General features: G+C 38.2%; 1 protein-coding gene across 5 annotated transcripts in view; it reads left to right on the forward strand.

Moving 5' to 3' along the window:
• The window catches only part of qpctlb (glutaminyl-peptide cyclotransferase-like b), a 21,520-nt gene extending 2,294 nt beyond the window's left edge, over positions 1 to 19,226 (forward strand). For 3 of the 5 annotated variants that reach the window (XM_083565259.1, XM_083565257.1, XM_083565258.1), the window contains 7 exons: positions 10,109 to 10,256; positions 10,721 to 10,867; positions 11,299 to 11,592; positions 15,443 to 15,604; positions 15,792 to 15,891; positions 16,467 to 16,583; positions 16,676 to 19,226. In XM_083565259.1, the coding sequence (XP_083421385.1) occupies positions 10,128 to 10,256; positions 10,721 to 10,867; positions 11,299 to 11,592; positions 15,443 to 15,604; positions 15,792 to 15,891; positions 16,467 to 16,583; positions 16,676 to 16,821 (1,095 nt within the window). In that variant the 5' untranslated portion in view covers positions 10,109 to 10,127 and the 3' untranslated portion in view covers positions 16,822 to 19,226. Of the gene's footprint in view, positions 1 to 10,046; positions 10,257 to 10,720; positions 10,868 to 11,298; positions 11,593 to 15,442; positions 15,605 to 15,791; positions 15,892 to 16,466; positions 16,584 to 16,675 lie in introns of all 5 variants that reach the window. The other 2 variants (XM_083565255.1, XM_083565256.1) reach the window with 1 other exon arrangement.
• Positions 19,227 to 24,016: the final 4,790 nt, after the last annotated feature.

Here is a 24,016-nt window from a genome sequence, read left to right on the forward strand (position 1 = left end):
TGACAGGAGGAGAAGGATATGGATTATTATGTTTCTTTATTGTTGTATGAAAGTAATGTCACTGTGCGGTTTGGACTCGCTATGGCAGCATAGCTAAAAGGGAGAACCAGAAGGACACACCGACATGAGGGATCTCTGGGATAAGAGACAACCCACCACACCACCGTCAACAAACCTGAGTGAACGTGTGAAAGTGAGGGGACGACAGCATACAAATATCCCAGTTCACCAAACACTCTATATCCATTTTCCCTCCAGATCTGCAACTTTATCTAAGAAAAAAAATCTACTGATAGAAGACTTGACTAAATAAATAAGTTTTCAACCTCGACTTGAACACTGAATGGAAGGCTGTTCTATAACTGTGGGGCTTTATAAGAGAAAGCTCTGCCCCCTGCTGTAGTCTTCATTATTTGAGGTACCAACAAATAGCCTGCACCATTATTTCAAAAGTGGGGGGACGAAAATGTTTAGTATTACCTGGTTTTTTGTTTTTTTTTGCAGTTAACCCTTGTGTAATTGACAGGTTTTATTTTGAATCATATTTTTTTTGCTTTATATGCTTTATGATTATATATGATTATAAAAAAGAAAGAAAGAAAGAAATACAACAGCTTGCTACTGGGACAGTACCCTTAAAAGGACATCTTTGTACCTATATTATATTTCAAACTCATAGAAAATAACAAAAACAACCCCAGGTTCCTTTTCAGTACAGTCGCTAAATTAACAACAAATCAGGGATCTGAAAAATGTGTTCCATCACAGTTTAGTAGTGAAGACTTTATGAATTTCTTCACTGAAAAAATAGATAACATTCGAAAAACAATTGTGGCAGTTCAACCTCTGACAGCATCTCCCGACACAATCGTACTTACAACCCCACAACTACACTGTTTTACATGTATAGGACAGGAAGAGCTGTATGATGCTATTATGAAAGCTAAATCAACAACATGTCAGTTAGATCCAATTCCCACTAAACTACTGAAGGAAGTGTTATATACAGCTGGTGAGCCTCTTTTAAATATTATTAACTCCTCACTATCGTTAGGTCATGTCCCTAAATCCCTCAAGTTAGCAGTTATTAAGCCCCTCATTAAAAAACCTAATCTGGATCCAAGCACGCTATCGAATTACAGACCAATTTCAAATCTCCAATTTATGTCTAAGATTTTAGAAAAGATTGTCGCTGCCCAGCTATGTAACCACTTGCAGGAGAACAATATCTTTGAAGAGTTTCAGTCAGGTTTTAGGCCCCATCATAGCACAGAAACTGCTCTAGTTAAAATCACTAACGACCTGTTTTTAGCTTCAGACCAAGGCTACATCTCCCTATTAGTTTTACTAGATCTTAGTGCTGCGTTCGACACTATAGATCATGATCTTCTCCTCGATCGCTTACAGAATTACATCGGTATTCAGGGACAGGCATTAAGCTGGTTTAAATCCTACCTGTCCAATCGTTACCATTTCGTAGATTTAAATGGAGAGCTATCCAGGATAATGCTAGTAAATTATGGCGTGCCACAAGGGTCAGTTCTGGGACCCCTGCTTTTTACAATATACATGCTTCCATTAGGAAATATTATTAGAAGGCATGGAATTAGCTTCCATTGTTATGCTGATGATACCCAGCTATATATTTCATCCAAACCAGGCGATACAGCTCAATTAGCTCGCATAACTGAGTGTGTTGAAGAAATAAGAGATTGGATGACCCATAACTTTCTGCTATTAAATTCTGATAAAACGGAGATTTTGCTCATCGGCCCAAAAAATAGTACACAGAAGCTCCAGCATCTCAGCCTGCATTTAGACGGTTGTTCTGTAACTACTAGTTCAACGGTAAAAGACCTGGGAGTTATTTTAGACAGCAACTTATCTTTCAAAAATCACATCAATCAAGTTACAAAAACAGCCTTCTTTCACCTTAGAAATATTTCTAAGCTAAGAAATATGTTATCTATATCTGATGCAGAGAAGCTCGTCCATGCGTTTATGACCTCTAGAATAGACTACTGTAATGCATTACTAGGTGGATGTCCTGCATCATTAAGTCAAGTCAAGTCAAGTCAAGTCAAGTTTATTTGTATAGCGCTTTTCACAACAGACATTGTCTCAAAGCAGCTTTACAGAAAACAACAGTGAAGGTGAATGGTGTGCGTTTGTCCCTGATGAGCAGCCGTGGCGACAGTGGCAAGGAAAAACTCCCTTAGATGATATAAGGAAGAAACCTTGAGAGGAACCAGACTCAAAGGGGAACCCATCCTCATCATTAATAAACAAGCTTCAGTTAGTTCAGAATGCCGCAGCAAGAGTTCTTACTAGGTCAAGAAAATACGATCATATAACCCCAATCTTATCGTCCCTACATTGGCTTCCTATTAAGTTTCGAATAGACTACAAACTACTGCTACTCACTTATAAAGCACTAAATGGTTTGGCTCCCATGTATCTATCCAGTCTCTTAACACGCTACAATCCGTCACGCTCCCTGAGATCTCAAAACTCTGGGCTTCTAGTAGTTCCTAGAATAGCAAAGTCCACTAAAGGCGGTAGAGCATTTTCACATTTAGCTCCTAAACTCTGGAATAGTCTTCCTGACAGTGTTCGGGGTTCAGATACACTCTCCCAGTTTAAGTGCAGATTAAAAACATATCTTTTTAGCAAAGCCTACACATAACACACATCACACACATCACATCATAACCTTGTGCTCCAGAACATCTGATCACATGCACATTATTAACTTGTGCTGTTAATATCATGAACAGCAGCTACGCTAATTCCTCTCCACTGCTTCTCTTTCTCTCCCCATCCCGAGGCATCCTGAGGTTTGGCCAGCTCCAGTCACGTCCCACCTCGTGAAGATTATGGACCTATGGATGATCATGGAGAAGTAGATGCCGAGTGTTTAAAGGCCCTGGCATGGAGAAGCTGATGCTGGATCTATGATGATCACAAATTGTTCTGTATTGTTGAAAGATTTATGACCAAACTTTTGATGTCACCCATATGAGGATGGGTTCCCCTTTGAGTCTGGTTCCTCTCAAGGTTTCTTCCTCATATCATCTAAGGGAGTTTTTCCTTGCCACTGTCGCCAAGGCTTGCTCATCAGGGACAAACGCACACCATTCACCTTCACTGTTGTTTTCTGTAAAGCTGCTTTGAGACAATGTCTGTTGTGAAAAGCGCTATACAAATAAACTTGACTTGACTTGACTTGACTTATTTACCACAAAAAATTATAGTTGTACATTAAGGTAGACATTAGTACTCTAAGGTAGTAATGTGTACCTTTTTGAGTATAAAGTACAAATATGTTCTTATAATGGTACTAAGAGTATATTGTTCACATATTTCAAATTGTATGTTTTGTATACATGGCACACAGTAATGGATACGTGCACATTCAAATAATACTTTCTTTTGTTCTATTCTACAGTCCATGTTTCAGGAATATTTAAATTTCAAAACAAATTCAAAACAAATTATTGAAAGAAAATATGTATTGAACTCAACTGACAAACATGTCAAGACCCTATATCAATTATACAATGAGATGAAATAAACATTTAGTGTCACTTCTTTTAAGCTTCCTGGCTGGTTTGTTTAAAAGTAGTAGCTTTTTACACAGTGTTAAAGCTAACATATAAAAAGTTTTTTAAATCCTTTAAAACTTGCTAATTATTCAACAAGAGCAACAGGCAGAGTTACTAAACATTGTGCAACTCAATTCGGATACCATGTGGCAACTTACACTGCTTGACTTTTTTGTAAAAAAAAAAGGAGTGAAGCGTTTTTTGCCGCTTTGAGCTCATTGCAACCGAATGTTGGATCGCGCGCGGAACCGCGGATGCAACTCGAGCTACAGTACTAGGGCGTGTGATGATGACGTGACAAGTGAGTGACTGATTGCCATGTATACGTGAACGTCATGTATAGACTATCTTGTCTCTTTGAATTTTAAATCACTCTGCATTTATATACATTGCTCTATTACTGCTCAGATACTGCGGTGCGAGACCGTTAAGTGCTTTATACGTCAGTAGTAGTATTTTATAATTAATGCGAGATTTGATTGGGAGCAGTGTAGACTGATTAAAAGAGGAGTGATGTGGTCATATTTTCTAGATCTAGTGAGGACTCTTGCTGCTGCATTCTGAACTAACTAAAGCTTTTTATGCACTTACTCGAACATCCAGACAGTAAAGCGTTACAGTAGTCTAATCTAGATGTAAAAAAAACATGAACTAGTTTTTCTGCATCCTGTAACGACATCATATTTCTAATTTTAGCAATATTTCTAAGGTGAAAAAAGGCTATCCTGGTAATATTATTCACGTAAGCCTCAAAGAAAAGACTAGGGTCAATAATAACACCAAGGTCTTTGACAGTTGTACATGCTGAAACAAAAACACCATCCAGAGATGCTACGTAATCGGAAAGGTTGCTTCTAGCTGCATGTGGTCCTAGTAAAAGTACTTCTGTCTTATTTGAGTTGAGCAGAAGAAAGTTGTTAAGCATCCACTCTCTAATGTCCTTTACACACTCCTCAACATTGTTAAGCTGATCTCTCTCATCTGGCTTTGCTGAAATATACAGCTGTGTATCATCAGCATAGCAATGGAAGCGAATACCATGTTTATGTATAATTTCCGCCAGAGGCAGCATATATATAGAGAAAAGCAGTGGGCCTAAGACAGATCCTTGCAGAACACCAAACTTTACCTCAGAGAGTGTGGAGAACTCACCATTTACATCAACAAATTGATAATGATCAGTCAAATCAGTCAAGACCTAAGCCAAGTAAGAGCTGTTCCCTTTACTCCAACAACGTTCTCAAGTCTGGCAAGCAGTATAGTGTGATCAATGGTGTCAGAAGCTGCACTAAGGTCGAGCAGAACAAGTAAAGAGACAAAACCCTGATCAGAGGGCAATACCAGGTCATTTACCACCTTAACTAGCACCGTCTCTGTGCTATGATGAGGCCAAAATCCTGACTGATACATTTCAAAAATGTTATTCATAAGCAGATGTGAGCATAACTGCTGTGCCACAACCTTTTCTAAAATTGTGGATATAAAGGGGAGATTTGATATTGGCCTGTAGTTGGACAGCTGACATGGGTCAAGGTCGGGTTTCTTAATTAGGGGGTTGATTTAGTTACATAACCAGGATTTAGGTACATAACCAGTGCTAATAGAAGAGTTTATTATTTTTAAAACAGGTTTACTTACCTCTGGAATGATCTGTTTGAAGAAACTTGTAGGCAAGGGATCGAGAATGCAGGTTGATGATTTTGATGAGGAAATTAATGAAATTAAGTCATTCTCATGAATAGGAGTGAAGCTTTGTAGTTGATTTTTATAATTACACTGCTGTCTACAGGGTTACTTGTGAAATAATTTTGATTTATAGTAATCATCTGGATTTCTTGCCTAATGTTTTCAACTTTATTATTAAAAAAGTTCATGAAATCATTACTACCTAATGATGGTGTGCGTGTTAGTGCAGTGCTTTTATTTCCTGTTAATTTTGCTACAGTCTTTTTCTTCTTCTTCTTCTTTCGGCTGCTCCCATTAGGGGTCGCCACAGCGGATCATCCGTCTCCATACCACCCTGTCCTCTATATCTGCCTCTTTTACACCAACTACCTGCATGTCTTCCCTCACCACATCTATGAACCTCCTCCTTGGCCTTCCTCTTTTCCTCCTACCTGGTGGCTCCATCTTCAGCATTTTTCTACCAATATAATTCATGTCCCTTCTCTGCACATGTCCAAACCATCTCAATCTCGCCTCCCTCACCTTGTCACCAAAACATCCTACATGTGCTGTCCCTCTAATAAACTCATTTTTAATCTTGTCCATCCTCGTCACTCCCAACGAAAACCTTAACATCTTCAGCTCTGCTACCTCCAGCTCCACCTCCTGTCTTTTACTAAATGCCACTGTCTCTAATCCATACAACATCGCAGGTCTCACCACAGTCCTATAAACTTTCCCTTTCATTCTTGCAGATACTCTTCTATCACAAATCACTCCTGTCACTCTTCTCCACCCACTCCACCCTGCCTGCACTCTTTTCTTTACTTCCCTAACACACTCTCCATTACTTTGCACTGTTGACCCCAGGTACCTGAACTCCTCCACCTTCTCCACTTCTTCTGCCTGCAACCGCATCACTCCACTGCCCTCCCTCTCATTCACACACATGTACTCTGTCTTACTCCTACTGACTTTCATTCCCCTTCTCTCCAGCGCATATCTCCACCTCTCCAGGCTCTTCTCAACCTGCTCTCTACTCTCACCACAAATCACAATATCATCTGCAAACATCATAGTCCAGGGAGACTCCTGTCTGACCTCGTCCGTCAACCTGTCCATCACCACTGCAAACAGGAAAGGGCTCAGGGCCGATCCTTGATGCAGTCCAACCTTCACCCTGAACCAGTCTGTCGTACCTACTGCACACTTTACTGCCGTCACACTGTCCTCATACATGTCCTGCACCACCCTCACATACTTCTCTGACACACCTGACCTCCTCATACAATACCACAACTCCTCTCTCGGCACCCTGTCGTACGCTTTCTCTAAATCCACAAATACACAATGCAGCTCCTTCTGTCCTTCTCTATACTTCTCCATCAACATCCTTAAAGCAAATAAGGCATCTGTGGTGCTCTTCCTCGGCATGAAACCATACTGTTGCTCACAGATGGTCACCTCTTCTCTCAACCTGGCTTCCACTACTCTTTCCCATAACTTCATGGTGTGACTGATCAACTTAATTCCCCTGTAGTTACTGCAGGTCTGCACATCTCCCTTATGCTTAAAGATCGGTACCAGCACACTCCTTCTCCATTCCTCAGGCATCCTCTCCCCTTCCAGAATCCTGTTAAACAATCTGGTTAAAAACTCCACTGCCATCTCTCCTAAACATCTCCATGCTTCTACCGGTATGTCATCTGGTCCAACCGACTTTCCATTCTTCATCCTCTTAATCGCTGCTCTCACTTCCTCCTTACTAATCCTATCTACATCCTGCTTCACCAACTCCACATCCTCCAACCTTCTCTCTCTCTGATTTTCCTCATTCATCAGCTGCTCAAAATACTCCCTCCATCTTCTCAACACACTCTCCTCACTAGTCAACACATTTCCCTCTCCATCCTTTATTGCTCTAACTTGCAGTACATCCTTCCCAGCTCGGTCCCTCTGCTTGGCCAATCGGTATAAATCCTTTTCTCCTTCCTTAGTGTCCAACCTATAATACAGTTCCTCATATGCCTTTTCCTTGGCTTTCGCCACATCCCTTTTAACCTGCTGCCGCATCTCCTTGTACTCCTGCCTACTTTTCTCATCACTCTGTCGATCCCACTTCTGTTTTGCCAACCTCTTTCCCCTAATGCTCTCCTGCACTTCCTCATTCCACCACCACGTCTCCTTGTCTTGCTTTCTATTTCCAGATGTCACACCAAGTACTTTTCTAGCTGCCTCCCTCATCACTCCTGCAGTAGTTGCCCAATCATCCGGCACCTCTTCACCACCACCGAGCCCCTGTCTGACCTCTTCCCTGAACCTCACACTACACTCTTCCTCCTTCAGTTTCCACCATCTTATTCTTCTTTCAAACCTTACTTTCCTCCTCTTCTTCTTCGCCTCCAAAACCATCCTACAGACCACCATCCGATGCTGTCTAGCTACACTGTCCCCCACCAACACCTTACAGTCTCCAATCTCCTTCAGGTTGCATCTCCTACACAGAAGATAATCCACCTGTGTGCACTTTCCTCCACTCTTATACGTCACCCTATGATCCTCCTTCTTCTTAAAATACGTGTTCAACACTGCCATTTCCATCCTTTTAGCAAAATCTACCACCATCTGCCCTTCCACATTCCTCTCCTTAAAACCATACCTACCCATCACCTCTGTTCCCTTCACCTACATGCCCATTAAAGTCTGCCCCAATCACCAATCGTTCTTTCCTAGGTACACCATCTACCACTTCATCTAATTCACTCCAGAATCTTTCTTTCTCCTCCATCTCACAGCCAACTTGTGGAGCATAGGCACTGATGACATTTATCATCATCCCTTCAACTTCCACCTTCACGATCATCACCCTATCAGAAACTCTCTTCACCTCCACTACACTCTTACTGTACGCTTCCTTCAGAATCACCCCTACACCATTTCTCTTCCCATCCACACCATGATAAAACAGTTTAAACCCACCTCCAATGTTCCTGGCCTTACTCCCTTTCCACTTGGTCTCCTGAACACACAACACATCTACCTTTCTCCTCTCCATCATATCAGCTATCTCTCTCCCTTTACCCGTCATAGTACCAACATTTAAAGTACCAACCCGAACCTCTACTCTCCTACACTGCTCCTTTTCCTGCCGTCTCTGTAGACGCCTTCCTCCTCTCCTTCTCCTCCTTCGGCCAACAGTAGCCCAATTTCCACCGGTACCCTGTCGGCTAACGATACCTGTGGCGGTCGTTGTTAACCCGGGCCTCGACCGATCCGGTATGAAATTCTCATTTGTGATCCGCATATTTGATTTGGCACATGTTTTACGCTGGATGCCCTTCCTAACGCAACCCTCCCCATTTACCCGGGCTTGGGACCGGCACTAAGAGTACACTGGCTTGTGCCCCCCTAATGGCTGGGTTTGTTAATTTTGCTACAGTGCTGAATGAAAATCTAGGATTATGCTTGTTAATTTCTATGAGGGTGGAGAAATATGCTGATCTAGCAGCACTAAGAGATTGTCAATAATTTAGAAGGCTCTCCTTCCATGCTATTTGAAATACTGTTAATTTTGTTTGACGCCATTTACGTTCTAATTTCCGAGTGGTCTGTTTTAAGGTCCGCGTATGATCATTATACCCCTGTGATAATTTTTTCTCCCTGATCATTTTGGTCTTAAGTGGAGCTACATCATCTAGAGCAGGGGTCACCAACCGTTTTGATACTGAGAGCTACTTCTTGGGTACCGATTAATGTGAAGCACTACCAGGTTGATACGCACAGTTTTCAGTTTGCTAAATTTTGCTCAATTTACCTTTTATTATGTTATTATTAATAATTGATAATATTCATCTATGTGAAGACACTGATCATGTTAATGACTTCTCATAATATTTATCAACAATGATTTAACAAAGTAGGAAACAGCTATTTTTAGAAAAGGCAAGCGGGCTACTCATGTGGTCCTTGCGGGCTACCTGGTGCACACAGGCACCATGTTGGTAACCCCTGATCTAAAGTGTAACAGAACGTTAATTCTAGGTATTTAGTGGCCCAGTCGAGCTCTGCAGGGTCAGACGGGGATCTATTTAATATCGTAATTTCTGGAAGATTATTCATAAAAACGTACTGCTGTAGCTGACGTGAAAGTACGCTTAACGTTACGAGGTACTAATGCAATGACTGAGCCAGATTTTAAAAGAGATGAGATAATCGTCTGAAATAGCTTCAGACTGTGGAATTATGACTACATTTTTTATTTTTAATCCAAATGTTAACAACAAATCAAGAGTGTGTCCACCACTATGGGTGGGTCCTCTAACATTCTGATTAATTCCAACTGAATCTAGAATGGACACAACTGCTGCTCTTAAGGAGTCTTCCTGATTATCAAAATGAATATTAAAGTTACCAACAATTAATGCTTTGTCTAAAGAAGTAGCTAAATTTGTGATGAAATCTGCAAATTCTATGAGAAAATCAGAGTAAGGCCCTGGGGGTCTAAAACTGTATGACATTTTAACGGTTTGAAATCACAGTTTCAGAAATCACCTGGTCATTTAGATTTATGCAGAATAATAAAATGGTAGTTACATACTGTCTAAAAGGAGCTTGTTCATTATTTAGTTAATACTGAAGAAGAAGCTAAATTAAGATTTAACTTGGATTGGCTGATCTACTAAATTTACATCATATATTTTGCAGAGGAAAACTGTGGAAACTGGCTATTTCAACGATCTTTGTGTATGTTGATCGATTTTATTACTTGCTGCACAGTTCAAGATGAAGCACAGAAGGTCCAAGGCCACTCAGCTGAGCTGTGTTTTTGGCTTGTGTAGGCAGCCACCTATTTGCCGAATGAGAATGCTGCTACTCTGCTTGTGCTTGCTGCTGGCAGTGACTCTGAGTCTGGGATTAATGCTGTCTGACCACGATGCAATATCAGAAGATTTATCAGTGAGAGTTCCAGACCTTAAAAATGATAAAGTGGGTAACCTACACCACTCTCAGTTTCATGATAACATCTGAAATTATGGACAAGTCATTGGCATCCATATCTGTCACTGTATCTGCCAGTAAGATTATTCTGTGTAGATTTTTGGAGCCATATTTATTTAACATATTTTCATTTAAAGCCATGGCTAACACTACTAGCGAAAGTAGGTAAAATATTTTTATTAAAGTTAAATTATTAAATGCTATTTAAATTTGATTATTTTTCTTTACATTTAAAGGATTTTAGGATTCGTATTTAACATGAGCTAACCTGAAAGTATTAATTTCATTTATATTTATTTCTTATTTTTATGTTATGCAGCATAAGGTATTAATGACTGTAAAGCTGTTTTAGAAATATTTAAACTATAACATTTGAATTCTAAATAATTGTGCTATCAAGACCTCACATGTACATATATAACATGTCAATGTCTACCCCACAATTTCTTTAGCTGACCCACAGGCCAAGTAAGCCCACCTCTGCCCAGGTAAAGCGGCTTGTCTCTGAGGTGAAATGGGCTCGGCTGTGGTATGCCCATCTCAAGCCTATCCTCGTAGAGCGGCACCCAGGCTCTCATGGTAGTCGTACTGTTCAAAGGGTAAAGTAATGATTAAACTGAGTTTTCAAAATATCTTAAAACAAGGAACCCTTTAGAAAACATGCCAGCAGTTACTATAGACAATCATTTCAACACACATTTCCCTATATTGCGAAAATAAATTCAAATATATGTTTGAGCTACATAATATATCTGTGGGCAGTTGTTGGGAAGTGACTAAACATTGTTAGAAAATTATTTTATTAATTCTTCTTCAAAGGCATTTCCATGATGTTTAAAGAATGTGCTCTTTCAGATAGAATAATGTGTTTTGAGTGACCAGGTTTTAGTTATTTTCTCAGGATTAGAAAATGTGCCATGATTCATTTCTGTGATAATCAGGCATACACTATAGACGTGGTGTACAGAGATTCATTCTTTTTTCTTTTATATGGTTGCTTCATTAAATTTTCTTTTCTGTTTGAACACAGCATGTTTATTCTGTGCTGGACTCTCTAACTGCGGGGTGGTCAGTGCAGATTGATTCCTTCAACTCTGTAACCCCACTTGGCCCAATCAACTTCTCCAACATCTTGGCAGTGTTAGATCCCATGGCTCCACGCCGCCTGCTATTAGCTTGTCATTATGACACAAAGAATATGCCTTTAGGGCATCAGGAGCCAAAGCAAGTGTTTCTGGGGGCAAGTGACTCAGCTGTTCCTTGTGCTATGATGCTAGAGCTTGCCACTGCACTGGACAGCCATCTAAAAATGCTCAAACAGCAGGTACATTTTATTTGCCCTTTCTGTTTGTGATGATATAATACTGTATTTCTGTCTTAAATCCCCCCAGGCATGAACATTTTTAGTGATACAACTGGAATGTAATTTACTGGGATTGTATGCATTTCAAATTGTCCAAAACATGCTGATCAGAAAAACACACCCTCTATACAGTGGTGTGAAAAAGTGATTTATTTTATTTTATTTTTTTGCATGTTTGTGACACTTTATTGTTTCAGATCATCAAACTAATTTAAATATTAGTAAAAGATAACAAGTTAATACAACATGCAGTTTTTAAATGAAAGTTTTTGCTATTGAGAGAAAAACAAAATCCAAAACTACATGGCCCTGTGTGAAAAAGTGTTTGCCCCCTGTTAAAACTGTTAAAACAATTTCTCACTTTTTCTCAAATGTTCAATTTCTCTAGCCACACCCAGGCCTGATTACTGCCACACCTGTTTGCAATCAAGAAATCTCTGAAATAGGACCTGCCTGACAAAGTGAAGTAGACCAAAGATCCTCAAAAGTTAGATATCATGCCGAGATCCACGGAAATTCAGAAACAAACGAAAATCTATCAGTGTGAAAAAGGTTATGAAGCCATTTCTAAAGCTTTTGGACTCCAGCGAACCACAGTGAGAGCCATTATACAGAAATGGTAAAAACATGGAACAGTGGAGAACCTTCCCAGGAGTGGCCTGCCAAAATTACCCCAAGAGCACAGCAACAACTCATCCAAGAGGTCACAAAAGACCCCACAACAACATCCAAAGAACTGCAGGCCTCACTTACCTCAGTTAAGGTCAGTGTTCATGACTAAACCATAAGAAAGAGACTGGGCAAAAATGGTGTTCCAAAATGAAAATCACTGCTGAACAAAAAGAACATAAAGCCTTGTCTCTGTGGACTGACGAGACAAAAGTTGAACTTTTTGGAAGGCGTGTGTCTTATTACGTCTGGCATAAAAGTAACACCGCATTTTAGAAAAAGAACATCATACCAACAGTAAAATATTGTGGTGGTAGTGTGATGGTCTGGGGCTGTTTTGCTGCTTTAGGACCTCGAAGACTTAATGTGATAAATGGAACAATTAATTCTGTTGTTTAAGAAAAAAATCCTGAAAGAGAATGTCCAGCCATCTGTTCGTGACCTCAAGCTGAAGCGAACTTGGGTTCTGCAGCAGGACAATAATCCAAAACACACCAGCAAGTCCACCTCTGAATGGATGAAGAAAAACAAAATGAAGACTTTGGAGTGGCCTAGTCAAAGTCCTGACCTATCCTGACCTATCCTATTGAGATGCTGTGGCATGACCTTAAAAAGGCGGTTTATGCTCGAAAACCCTCCAATGTGGCTAATTTTTGACAACAATTCTGCATAGATGAGTGGACCAAAATTCCTCCACAGCACTATAACAGACTCAGTGCAAGTTAGCGAAAACGCTTGACTGCAGTTGTTGCTGCTAAGGGTGGCACAACCAGTTATTAGGTTTAGGGGGCAAACGCTTTTTCACACAGGGCCATGTAGTTTTGGAATTTGTAACACCCTTAATTATAAAAACCTTCATTTGACAAAAATGCATGTTGTGTTCACTTGTTTTATCTTTTACTATTATTTAAATTAGTTTAATGATCAGTCAAGTGTGACAAAAAAAACAAGAAATTTTGTGGGTTCTTATTTGGAACCTAACTAACAGCAATTTGCGGATTACCTTAAAATTTGTGGGAATCTGCAGCGAATGTTTAGGAACATTAGGAATAACATTTTACACTATGTTTTCACTAACAAATTCTATAAAAAAAATAAATAAAAAAAAATGATTGTAACAAAGTGACATAATGTCTAGATGAAGTCGCTAAGGTACCATAGGGGCTGCGGGGGTGCACCCAAAATTCACAGATTTTACTCGTGGGGGACCACTGTATATGCTGATTGCTGTAAAACTCCTAAAAGATATTTTGGGTTTAATCAGGTGTTACATTATTAGTTAATGGAAATAATGAAAGTGTCACATGATCTCAGTAAAACTACACCTGTCCTATAAGAGCATCATAATGACAAAAAAAGCTATAAAAAAAAATTCTGGCAAAGTTTCTTTTTTTTTTTTGATATAAAACCAGAATAGCTGAGCATTAATTATGGATAAAAGTAAAAAAAAGTTAACCAGGTAAGCAACCAAGAGGCTGCTCAGCATGATACTACCACCACCATGCTTTACTTCACACTGCTCAGCATGATACTAGCACCATCATGCTTTACTATGTTTAAAAAGTGATTAGCAGTGTTATCTTTCGTGTCAATATTTTGCCCAGATTTAGGACCTATTGTTTCTGTAAAATCCCAAATCCCGAATTTTCGTTTCAGATTGGAACACTACAAAATGTTCAAATGTGCCAAGAGGGTTTAGGGGGGTGTTGTTTGGGTGTGCAGTTTATCTTATGTGCATTTCCTTCACCCCTATGTTCTTATTCTGTTCCAAGGATGATGTAATTTCCAACACAAGACAACAATGGCACAGCATTTCATAGCAAGCTGGTTGAGTTTTTTTTTTGTTTAAGTTGATTTAACAAGCACTAGGTAATTATTTCTTGGACATCAGTGCACCTGGAGTTTATTGAATTATCTTGCTGTCATATCTAACTTAACTGGCTATTATGGTTAGCTCCTTCTCTCTGTAGTTAATATTATATAGATACAAATTAAAAGTAAGTCTGTCATACTTTTGTAACGGCCAGGCATTGCTTTTTACTTCCATGTAATCTTTATTGATGATAATTGTTAACAAGGTGATTTCTTTTTTATATTAATGGCAGAATCTCTCTACACTGGGTTGATGTACACTGGAGATGTCATATTACATGTCACAGAAGTGAGAGGGACTTGACTGAGATGTTATATTTTTAGCATCTTCTCAGTGGAATTGAATTTCTGTACACGACAAGGTTGTGTTGGGGTCATTCAGATGAATAATTGATACCATTCTCTGAAACACAAGGACAAACAAATCACCTTAATCTATCACATAAATCCACTTTTTTTCCCCTGAAGAATAATAACTACATAGCTGCATGAACTGTACATCATGGGACACAGGAAAAGTGTTCAGGACAGAGGAGTTTACACATGAAGACATGGTTTGCCAAGTTGGAGTAGAAGAACTGGAGTGATCTGCACAGTAGCCTGATATCAAACACTAAATATTTCTAGGATAAATTGGAATAATGGCTGCTCACCAGTCACTCACCAGACCTGATATTAATACACATAGTCTTGTGCTCCAGGCAGATGAATGTTCCAAACTGTTCCAATGCTGTTTCTGTATTTATGGTTGAGACCATATAGGTTTTTAAATATTTGCACCATATAGGTGTTAACAGATTTTAAAATGTCTTGAGGAGATCCAAACATTATCACATACTGTAAAAAAAAAAAAAAAAAAGCAACCTACAATTATAAAACCTTAGTAGTATTTTCTACTTTAGCTCCACAATATCTTACTTTTAAGTCAAGTCAAGGTTATTTATATTGCACTTTTCACAGCAGACATTGTTTTAAAGCAGCTTTATAGAATTTTAACAGTTAAGGTGAACAATGTGTATTTATCTCTGATGAGCAAGCCATGGCGACTGTGGCAAGGAAAAACTCCCTTCGATGTTATGAGGAAGAAACCTTGAGAGAAACCAGATTTAAAAGGGGAACCCATCCTCATTTCTGTGATATCAAGAGTGTGATCATTTGATCACTTTTAAATGCATATATGTTCATTCACACTAAATCGTCAGTATGTTGTCTTAGATTGTAACATGTAAATAGTAAATAGATTTGAGCAGTGTGTCTGCTTTTTATGAAGATGTCTCAGGTGACACTGCAGTTGGTCTTCTTTGATGGGGCAGAAGCTTTTGAGGAGTGGTCTACCACAGACTCTCTGTATGGTTCCCGGCACCTCGTTGAACACATGTCTAGTGTTCCACATCCTCCAGGCTCTGAACACACAACTCTGCTGCATGCCGTGGTAGGAATGTGGGCTTTGTGTGTGTGTGTGTGTGTGTGTGTGTGTGTGTGTGTGTGTGTGTGTGTGTGTGTGTGTGTGTGTGTGTGTGTGTGTGTGTGAGGGGTTGTCTGTATTTCTAATAATTATATATATTGTTTCACTGTAATCAGCTATTCTGATAACAACAAGAAATTATTGCACTTATCAGGATCTCTTCATTCTCTTGGCTCTGATTGGTGCCCGAAGTCCAACATTTGTGAATCATTTTGAGAACAGTGCTCGCTGGTTTGATCGACTTGTATTGGCAGGTAAATGGTTTTAAATTCAAGCAAAGTTTTAGTGTTTTGACTTGGCCCACTGAATTAAAGCTGTTAAATGTTTGTAATAAGATAAATACGGGTCAAATTTTTGATGTTTTTTACTAGTAGAGCTGTATAATTGCGAATAAAATTAATGTTATTTAGTTGATTAAATAGCCGTTGATTTGAAATCCATGGCTACACAGTTTAAATGAAAAGGCATGTGTATTATTAATTTTAAAAAAAATCAATACATGCACTTATTATAACACATTTAAATGTAATCTTATCGCGTCACTTGGATTATGGGCAGGCAAAATTCTACATTGAACGATAAAAACCTTATATAAAACAATTGATGAAAATTAAACTGATATTTTTATAGTTTTTTTGTCAAATTTTACACGGCAAATTTAAAAGACTTTCTTTCAACAGATAGGTGTGTTATTTACTTCTTATGTGGTTCTTTGCCTCTACAGTACGTTGTGCACAGTGTGTGACGCACACCTGGCCTTGCTTTATCCCTCATTAATCATCATAATTGTTATATTTTTATGAACTCTGTATCTCTGATTCTGTCTAAGAAAAGAGACTCCATAATCTGGGCTTGCTGTCTTCCCACCCCAGCGGGCAGGTGTACTTCAGAAAGGATTTAACTGTGGCACCGGTAGATGATGACCATATACCTTTCCTTCAGCAAGGTAAGAATGGGAAGTTTAGCCTATTTAATTTAGCTCGTTCCTATTTCTAAAAATACTGAAAATTTCCACGTTTCTTGTTTGGCTTATTGCAGGGGTTCCAGTTCTACATATAATTGCTACACCATTCCCATCATATCGACATACAGTGGAAGACGGTGCTGACAAGGTTGATCGTCATACAGTGGAGAATCTTACCAAAGTTCTGGTGGTCTTTTTAGCAGAATATCTCGGATTGTAGATGATAAGTACACTGTGTACCTTTGTAATCTTTTCACATACCTCTATGCTAAATATGTAAAGCTGCCTTATTGGTCAGTTTAAATCTAAAATACAGTATGACTGGGACTGTGCTATACTGCATTATACTAAATAATATACACAATAAGCTCAAGCTACCTTTCAATAGCCTTAGATTGTACGAAATGAGCAGAGCATTAGCATTAGCATTTCTGTAAAGTTTACACTGCTTCTATAAAGAATGCTAATAATAATAAATATTTCTGCAGTTCTGTATCAATATATACACACCCTGTAATGTCTGAACAAAACTTTAGATCTAGATTATTTACATGCACTTAAATAATGCAGTGGAATACTGTCATATTATGACAAGAAATATGAATAGGAATCCTTCTGTATAAAATAGGCCTGCCTTTCAGGATACGTTCTCCTCATTAGCATAATGTTGCTGTTAAAGGCCTTTTAAAGGTCCAGGATTTGCACTGATGCACTTCTCGCAGTTGTAGATATAAGCACGCAGGATGGCAAAAAATACTCTTGTATGTATTTTCTAAATAAATGAAAACTACTTTTAGCTTTTTTTTAAATTATGATATATTATTATGATGTTTTGACACTTTCACAAAAAGTGAAACTCATATAATATATAGAGTCATCACACAAGTGTTTATTTCTTTTAATTTCGGTGATTATGGCTTACAGCTAATGAAAACCCAAAATAGTATCTCGGAGAATTAGAATCTTGTGAAACCAGAGACAACGTCATAGTTGACTTACCTGGGCAAAGGACAAAAAGGACTGGACTGTTGCTCAGTGGGACAAAGTTGTCTTTTCAAATGAAAGAAAATTTTGCATTTAATTTAGAAATCAATGTTCCAGAGTCTGGAAGAAGAGAGGAGAGGCACAGAATCCAAGTTGCTTGAGGTCCAGTGTAAAGTTTACACAGTCAGTGGTGGTTTGGGGAGACGTCAACTGCTGGTGTTGGTCCACTATGTTTTATCAGGTCCACGGACAACACAGCCGTCTACCAGGAAGTTTTAGACCGTGTCATGCTTACCAGCTTTATGGAGATGCTATTTTAAATTTCCAACAGGACTTGGCACCTGCCCACACAGCCAAAAGTACTAACACCTGGTTTAAGGACTATGGTATTCATGTGCTTGATTGGCCAGCAAGCTAACCCAATCTAAACCCCATTGAGAGTCCATGGGTTATTGTAAAGAGGAAGATATGCGACAATAGACCCAACAACATAGAAAAGCTGAAGGCTGCTTTCAGAGCAACCTGAGATTCCATAACACGTCAGCAGCATCACAGACCGATTGCCTCCATGCCACGCCGCATTGCTGCAGTAATTCAGTATTGAGTTCTGTACATGTTCATACTTTTCAGTAGTCCAACATTTCTGTGTTAAAAATCTAATCATTTTTAATATTTTAATATTCAAATTTTCTGAGATACTGAATTTTGGGTTTTTATTAGCTGTAAGCCATAATCATCAAATTTAACAGAAAGAAACACTTGAAATATAATCAGTCTGTGTGTGATGAATCTATATAATATACGAGTTTTACTTTTTGTAATGAATTACTAAAATAAATCAACTTTTTAATTATATTCTAATTTATTGAGATGCACCTGAATAATGTATAGATTACCTTCAGTGAAATGATCGTATTACGGAAAACTACAGCTTTACAGAATGTGGCATGATATTGATTAAATGAAATTTTGAAACAATTTCTTTGTTAAAAACGTTTGCATTTTGCTCTTAAATCAATAATGCGGTTGAGAATGGTTTTGCACAAAATAACATACACAAAATGCGTTTAACAAGCGTTTATATTAATGTCACGAGGCCATTAAAGGATTTTTGATAGCAATTTACTTAAAATGCACTTTTTGAAATGAATAATTTCTATAATTTCTTTTAAATCTATAATTTTGGTAACAGAATTGTATGTTCATATGACACACAATATTACAAAATGCAATGTCAGATAAAAAAAAAGAGAGAGAGAACTTTCTTTTCTTTTTCCTGTGCTCTTCAGTGAATTTTCTGTGGTATCTTCCTAATATATTGTTGTGTTCGAGTGACAGGGGTCAGAATGCTGTTGTATACAAAAGTAAAAACTATGTACTTTTCCAAATATTACTTTTTTGCATTTAGAAATAAATGTATGTCAGTCGAAAAGAATATTGTCTATTTGACGTTTGTTTGTTTTTTAAGTAGAAAATGTTTAATTATTTTGAAGGCACCTTTGCTTTATTTTATTTCTTCACACATGTTGAAGATTTTGTGGGTTGTTTTAACACTTGCTTAGTGTTAATGTTTCAAGTGGTCTTAGATTCAAGACTCAGCACAAATTAACAAATAAACTCAGATTGAATTAAAGTGATTCACATATACTTCATTTGTGGTTAATTTTGTGGTCCACTTTATTTGAAAACAAAGTGGCTTCACCTATAGCCAAAGCTCCAGTTTTCTCTCACCTACAAGAAAAACAACTTAAATGGCTTTTCTCTGGGTCATATGTCCCACATTAGGGTAAAGGTGTTTTTCACTTGTCACATGTGCATTAAAGCAAAGCGAAATTCTTTCTTCACATATCCCAGCGATGTTAAGAAGCTGGGGTCAGAGGGCAAGGTCAGCCATTTTTGACACACCCCTGGACCACAGTGGGGTTTAGACTTGCTTAAGGGCCCAAGAGTGGCAGTTTTGCGATACTGGGGCTTGACCCTGACTTTTCAATAAGTAACCCAGAGCCTTAACCACTGAGCTTCCACCTCCCCAGTGTTGAGGAAGCAGTGTTGGAAGCAACATGACAGATAAGCTAATAGAGCCACTGTGACACTAGCAATTATGCTATGGAGCTTAATTTATTAGGAAGCAGTGATAATAGTGTTGTGTCAGTGACACAAAATTCTCTTTTAAAGTTTGTTAGTTTTATACTTAATAAAAATGGTTTTATTTTTAATGCGAAATTGCAACAAAAAAAAAACGTGACAGAGAATACAATTTTCTGCCTCAAAGGCACTTGGAAACTGGAGGAAAGCCTGACAAAAAAGAATCTGGCAGACCCAAAGCTATATCAGAAGCCAGAAAATCAGAAGACAGGTTTCTGAGAGTCAACAGCTTGCATTTAGGTGGCTTACAGGACAAGCACTTTAAGTGTGGCTTAACACTGCTTGTAGTAATCGAGTCTTTATCAGTTTCTGATGTGAAGTGCAGACTTCAAGCTTTAGGTTCGATAGGTGGAGTGGCAGTAGAAAAGCCACTGCTAAGATCCCTGCAAGACCCTGCAGTACCCCCCAACCCAGATTGTAGTTGGTCAGGGGTTTATCCCACAGCAAGCTACTGACTGAAAACATACTTCCATTTTGTGGTATGACTAATTTAGATGGAAAGAACAAACTGGAAGTGCTGCCAGTATCCATGAAAGGGTTAAAAAGGCTATGTATACACAAAGGAGCTATGAATGGTTATGTATGCTTTTAAGTATGCATGAAGGGGTTATGAATGGTTATGTATGCATATAAGTATGTACAAATTGTTTATTAATGGTAATTTATGCATATAAGGATGCATGAAGGGGTTATGAATAGTTATGTATGCATCTAATTATGCATGAAGGGGTTATGAATGGTTATGTATGCATTTAAGTATGTATAAACGGGTTATAAATTGTAAGGTTTATGAATGGTTATGTATGCTTAAAAGTATGCATGAAAGACTTAAGAAGAGCTCAATGCTGCAGTAACAGTAATGACAGCGCCATTACAGCCAGAACACCAGAGGGCGCTGTTAGATGTGATCCCGTTATTACTTCACAGCGACGAGCAAAAAAATAAAGGTCAAGCATGAATACAGTAGCATCTAGTCTTCTAGTTATTTAGCATAGTTTAAATGAGTGAGTTGAGAGATTGAGAATAAATATGAGCGATACCAGTCCTGATCGAGTTTTTGCAGTACTGAGCGCTCACTGACAGCAGCGAATCACTGAGGTGTGTGACTTTGATTTCCTCTGTTAGATAAACCAAAGTGCAGCTTATTCAGCATTATGAACGTGACATTTTTGTCATATTGTGTCTAACAGCCTAAATGGAGTTATACAGTTTAAATGGTTATTTAAATGTAAGATATTCGTATTACAGACGGTGTTTTGATTGGTCAAAAGTGGTGGTGCATTTTCTAGAAAAGCAGCTCTGACTGTAATGCAGCTGCAAATCACATGCTTATATTAATGCTGTAGTTCTGATACATGATCGTTTCTGTTGGTGTAGGTGTCCTCAAAGAACCCTGAAATGATTCTCCCTGAGGGACAACTAACAATTATTTAATGGTTCTATCATTTCTATGGGTGTACTATTAAAAATAAAGAGACGATATAAATCGCAATCTATAATCTAATAAAACATCTTCACAGAAGATTGGAGGTAGGGCTGTGCGATAAATCGATTTTATCGATTAACTCGAATGTGTAGTTTACATCGATCAGTTTTAATAAAAATCGGTTTTCTATTTAATGTCCGCCGACGCTCCACTCTGGGCTCCCATAGTTTCGAACGAACTCAGCCCCGCCCCCCCTCGCGTTTGCCATAGAGATACACAAACAACATGGCAGCGAGCAGAGAAGAACTCGTTCCCAAGAAAAGTTAAGCAGCCGCATGTTGAAAATACACGGTTAAGCAGCCGCACTTTGTTTAGTGTTGCACGTCCAATCGTACACTTACGGTACGGGTGGTGGAAGCGACCAAAATACATGTAAAGGTGCTTCAGAACGGCGTTTCCGCTAAGAAACAGAAAAATCTGATCATTTAAATCCCCATATTCAAACAGTCATAAACAGTCATTTTACTGTGGAGCTTTTAAGAAAAGTAAAGGCAAAATCACTCCAAGCATCACTGCATTTTTAACCATGTTCCACATTCAAACACTCATAAAACATTTTTCTTTATAAGTTTGCTCAATCTTTCAAATACTTCTTATTTACAGTGTCCCTGTCTATTACTCTCTTAAATTTGATCTCATTTTACTGTGGAGTTTTGGAGAAAAGTAAAGGCAAAATCACTTAAAACCTCAGATGCATTTTTAATCACGTTCCACATTTAAACACACATAAAACATTTTTCTTTGTAGGTTTGCTCATTTTATGTTATGTTACGATCTATTTTCACAATTTACAATGGCAGGGCCGCCATCTTGTATTTTTGGCTTGTTGTTTCTGATTGCACTTTAACCCAAAGTGGATTATAATCCCAGAAGGGTAAATAAACTATATTTAATAAAGTTAAAACTTTAAAAAAATAAATGGTTTGTCATATGCAGATTGATTTTAAGCAGGGGGGAAAAAATCGATATAAATCGCAAATTCAGATTTTTTGTGAAAAAATCAGGGATTTTTTTTAGGCCATATCGCCCAGCCCTAGTAGACACCTGACCCTAAGAATCGTATGAGCTTTTTAAACATCTCGAACACTTGAATGTTGATGGCAGCGTTCGTGCGAAATTCCTCCTGTATTCTGGGTAAAAAGCCTGGCCAGAAAAATTAATAAATACAAATTCAATAATAATCTTTGTACTTAATCCAATAACCTTATGCATGTATACATGCTGTCACCTCTTTGCTTTTTATAGGTTTACGTCTTCATGCTCTCTCTAGATCTCCATTATGATGCGTCACAGTAAGCTTCAGAAGCAGGTGTTATCTCTCTACCGACAGTTCCTGCGTGCCGGACGAGACAAGCCAGGCTTTTTACCCAGAATACAGGAGGAATTTCGCACGAACGCTGCCATCCAAAAGACAGATGTGATGCATATAGAATATTTGTGTAGACGAGCCCAGAGACAGCTGGAGCAACTTCGAGATGTAAACACCAAACAACTTGGATTCTTCAGCACAGCCAAGGAGGACAGCTGATTCATATATACTGTATATATAATAGACATACAGGGTTTCTTGAGATGCCACTAAAACGGCACAATAACTGATCAATCTTTTAAATGAAAATGTGTTGGTAAGCAATCGTGTCACTTTATGCAGCGTGAATCTGATGATTTATTCTTAGTGAGTGTTGGTGTGAGGAGCATTGAGTAATTATAAGTATAATAATTGACCTGCTCAACACTCAAACACACTCTGTTCACCAAAAAATAATTACAGCATGGTCATGTTGTAGATTTTAGCTAAATAAAAGTTAGTGTTTTGCTACATTTGAATACTGATAATTAATCATTAATTTCAGACATTCAGTAATGATGTGCTATGTGATTTATTTATTTTTTGTATAGTATGCTTCGGTTGCATTCCTTTTAAAAAATAAAGGAGAAATGTGAAGTTGGAGGAAGAGAATGTTGACAGGAGAAATGGATCTATTGTGTGTCAGCTGAATGCTGCCAATTTAAAGACAGTGGGCCATTTAAAATGTGGGTATTAGTTGAGTGACACTAAACCTGCTCAATTCCGTGTTTAAATATAAATGGCATTTGGTAGACACGCTTATCCTGAACAAATTACAATTATTTCTTTTAAACAACTGAACAGTTAGGATTTTTAACAAGGGAACGACAGTGGCATCTTGATGATGCTGGCATTTAAACTAAACCTTCCAATCAACTGTTTAACACCTTAAATACTGAGTGTCCAGTCCTCAACCACTGCATGACTGGTTCCACTATCTCTAGGGGTACAAAGGGAATCATCTTTGTTCTGGCACTTAGGTAATGGAATGAAAGTCCTCTTGATTTTTTAACAGTTGAGTCACTAACTGTCTTCAAATAATGTCTAAAAACCTTTCTCATCCAGCAGTACTTAAATTAGCCACTCCTATTTAAAACCAAACCAAAACAAACCTTGCTTTTCTAACTATAATTGTATAATACTGACGTTTTTAGTCTGATGATATTCTTGGTCTTTGTCCTAATGAACCAGCATTAAAATGTACTGAATTATAGAAAATTATAGAAGCTATAGATTAAATTATAGAAGTTTAGAAATTATAGAAGCTTGAGATAGTGGGTATATCTGTAATTGGGACAAATAGAACTATAATAGATATCATAATAGGTTAGAGCTGATCGGTGTGTAGTTGTACAGAAGCAATAAATCAATATGCACTGATCAATTAAAAAAAAAAAGCAATAAATAAATATGCACTGATCATGTTAACCCATTAGGGGGCGCTGATGACTG

This window comes from Silurus aristotelis (assembly GCF_946808225.1).
Source record: "Silurus aristotelis genome assembly, chromosome: 16".
In the NCBI taxonomy this organism is placed as follows: domain Eukaryota; kingdom Metazoa; phylum Chordata; class Actinopteri; order Siluriformes; family Siluridae; genus Silurus; species Silurus aristotelis.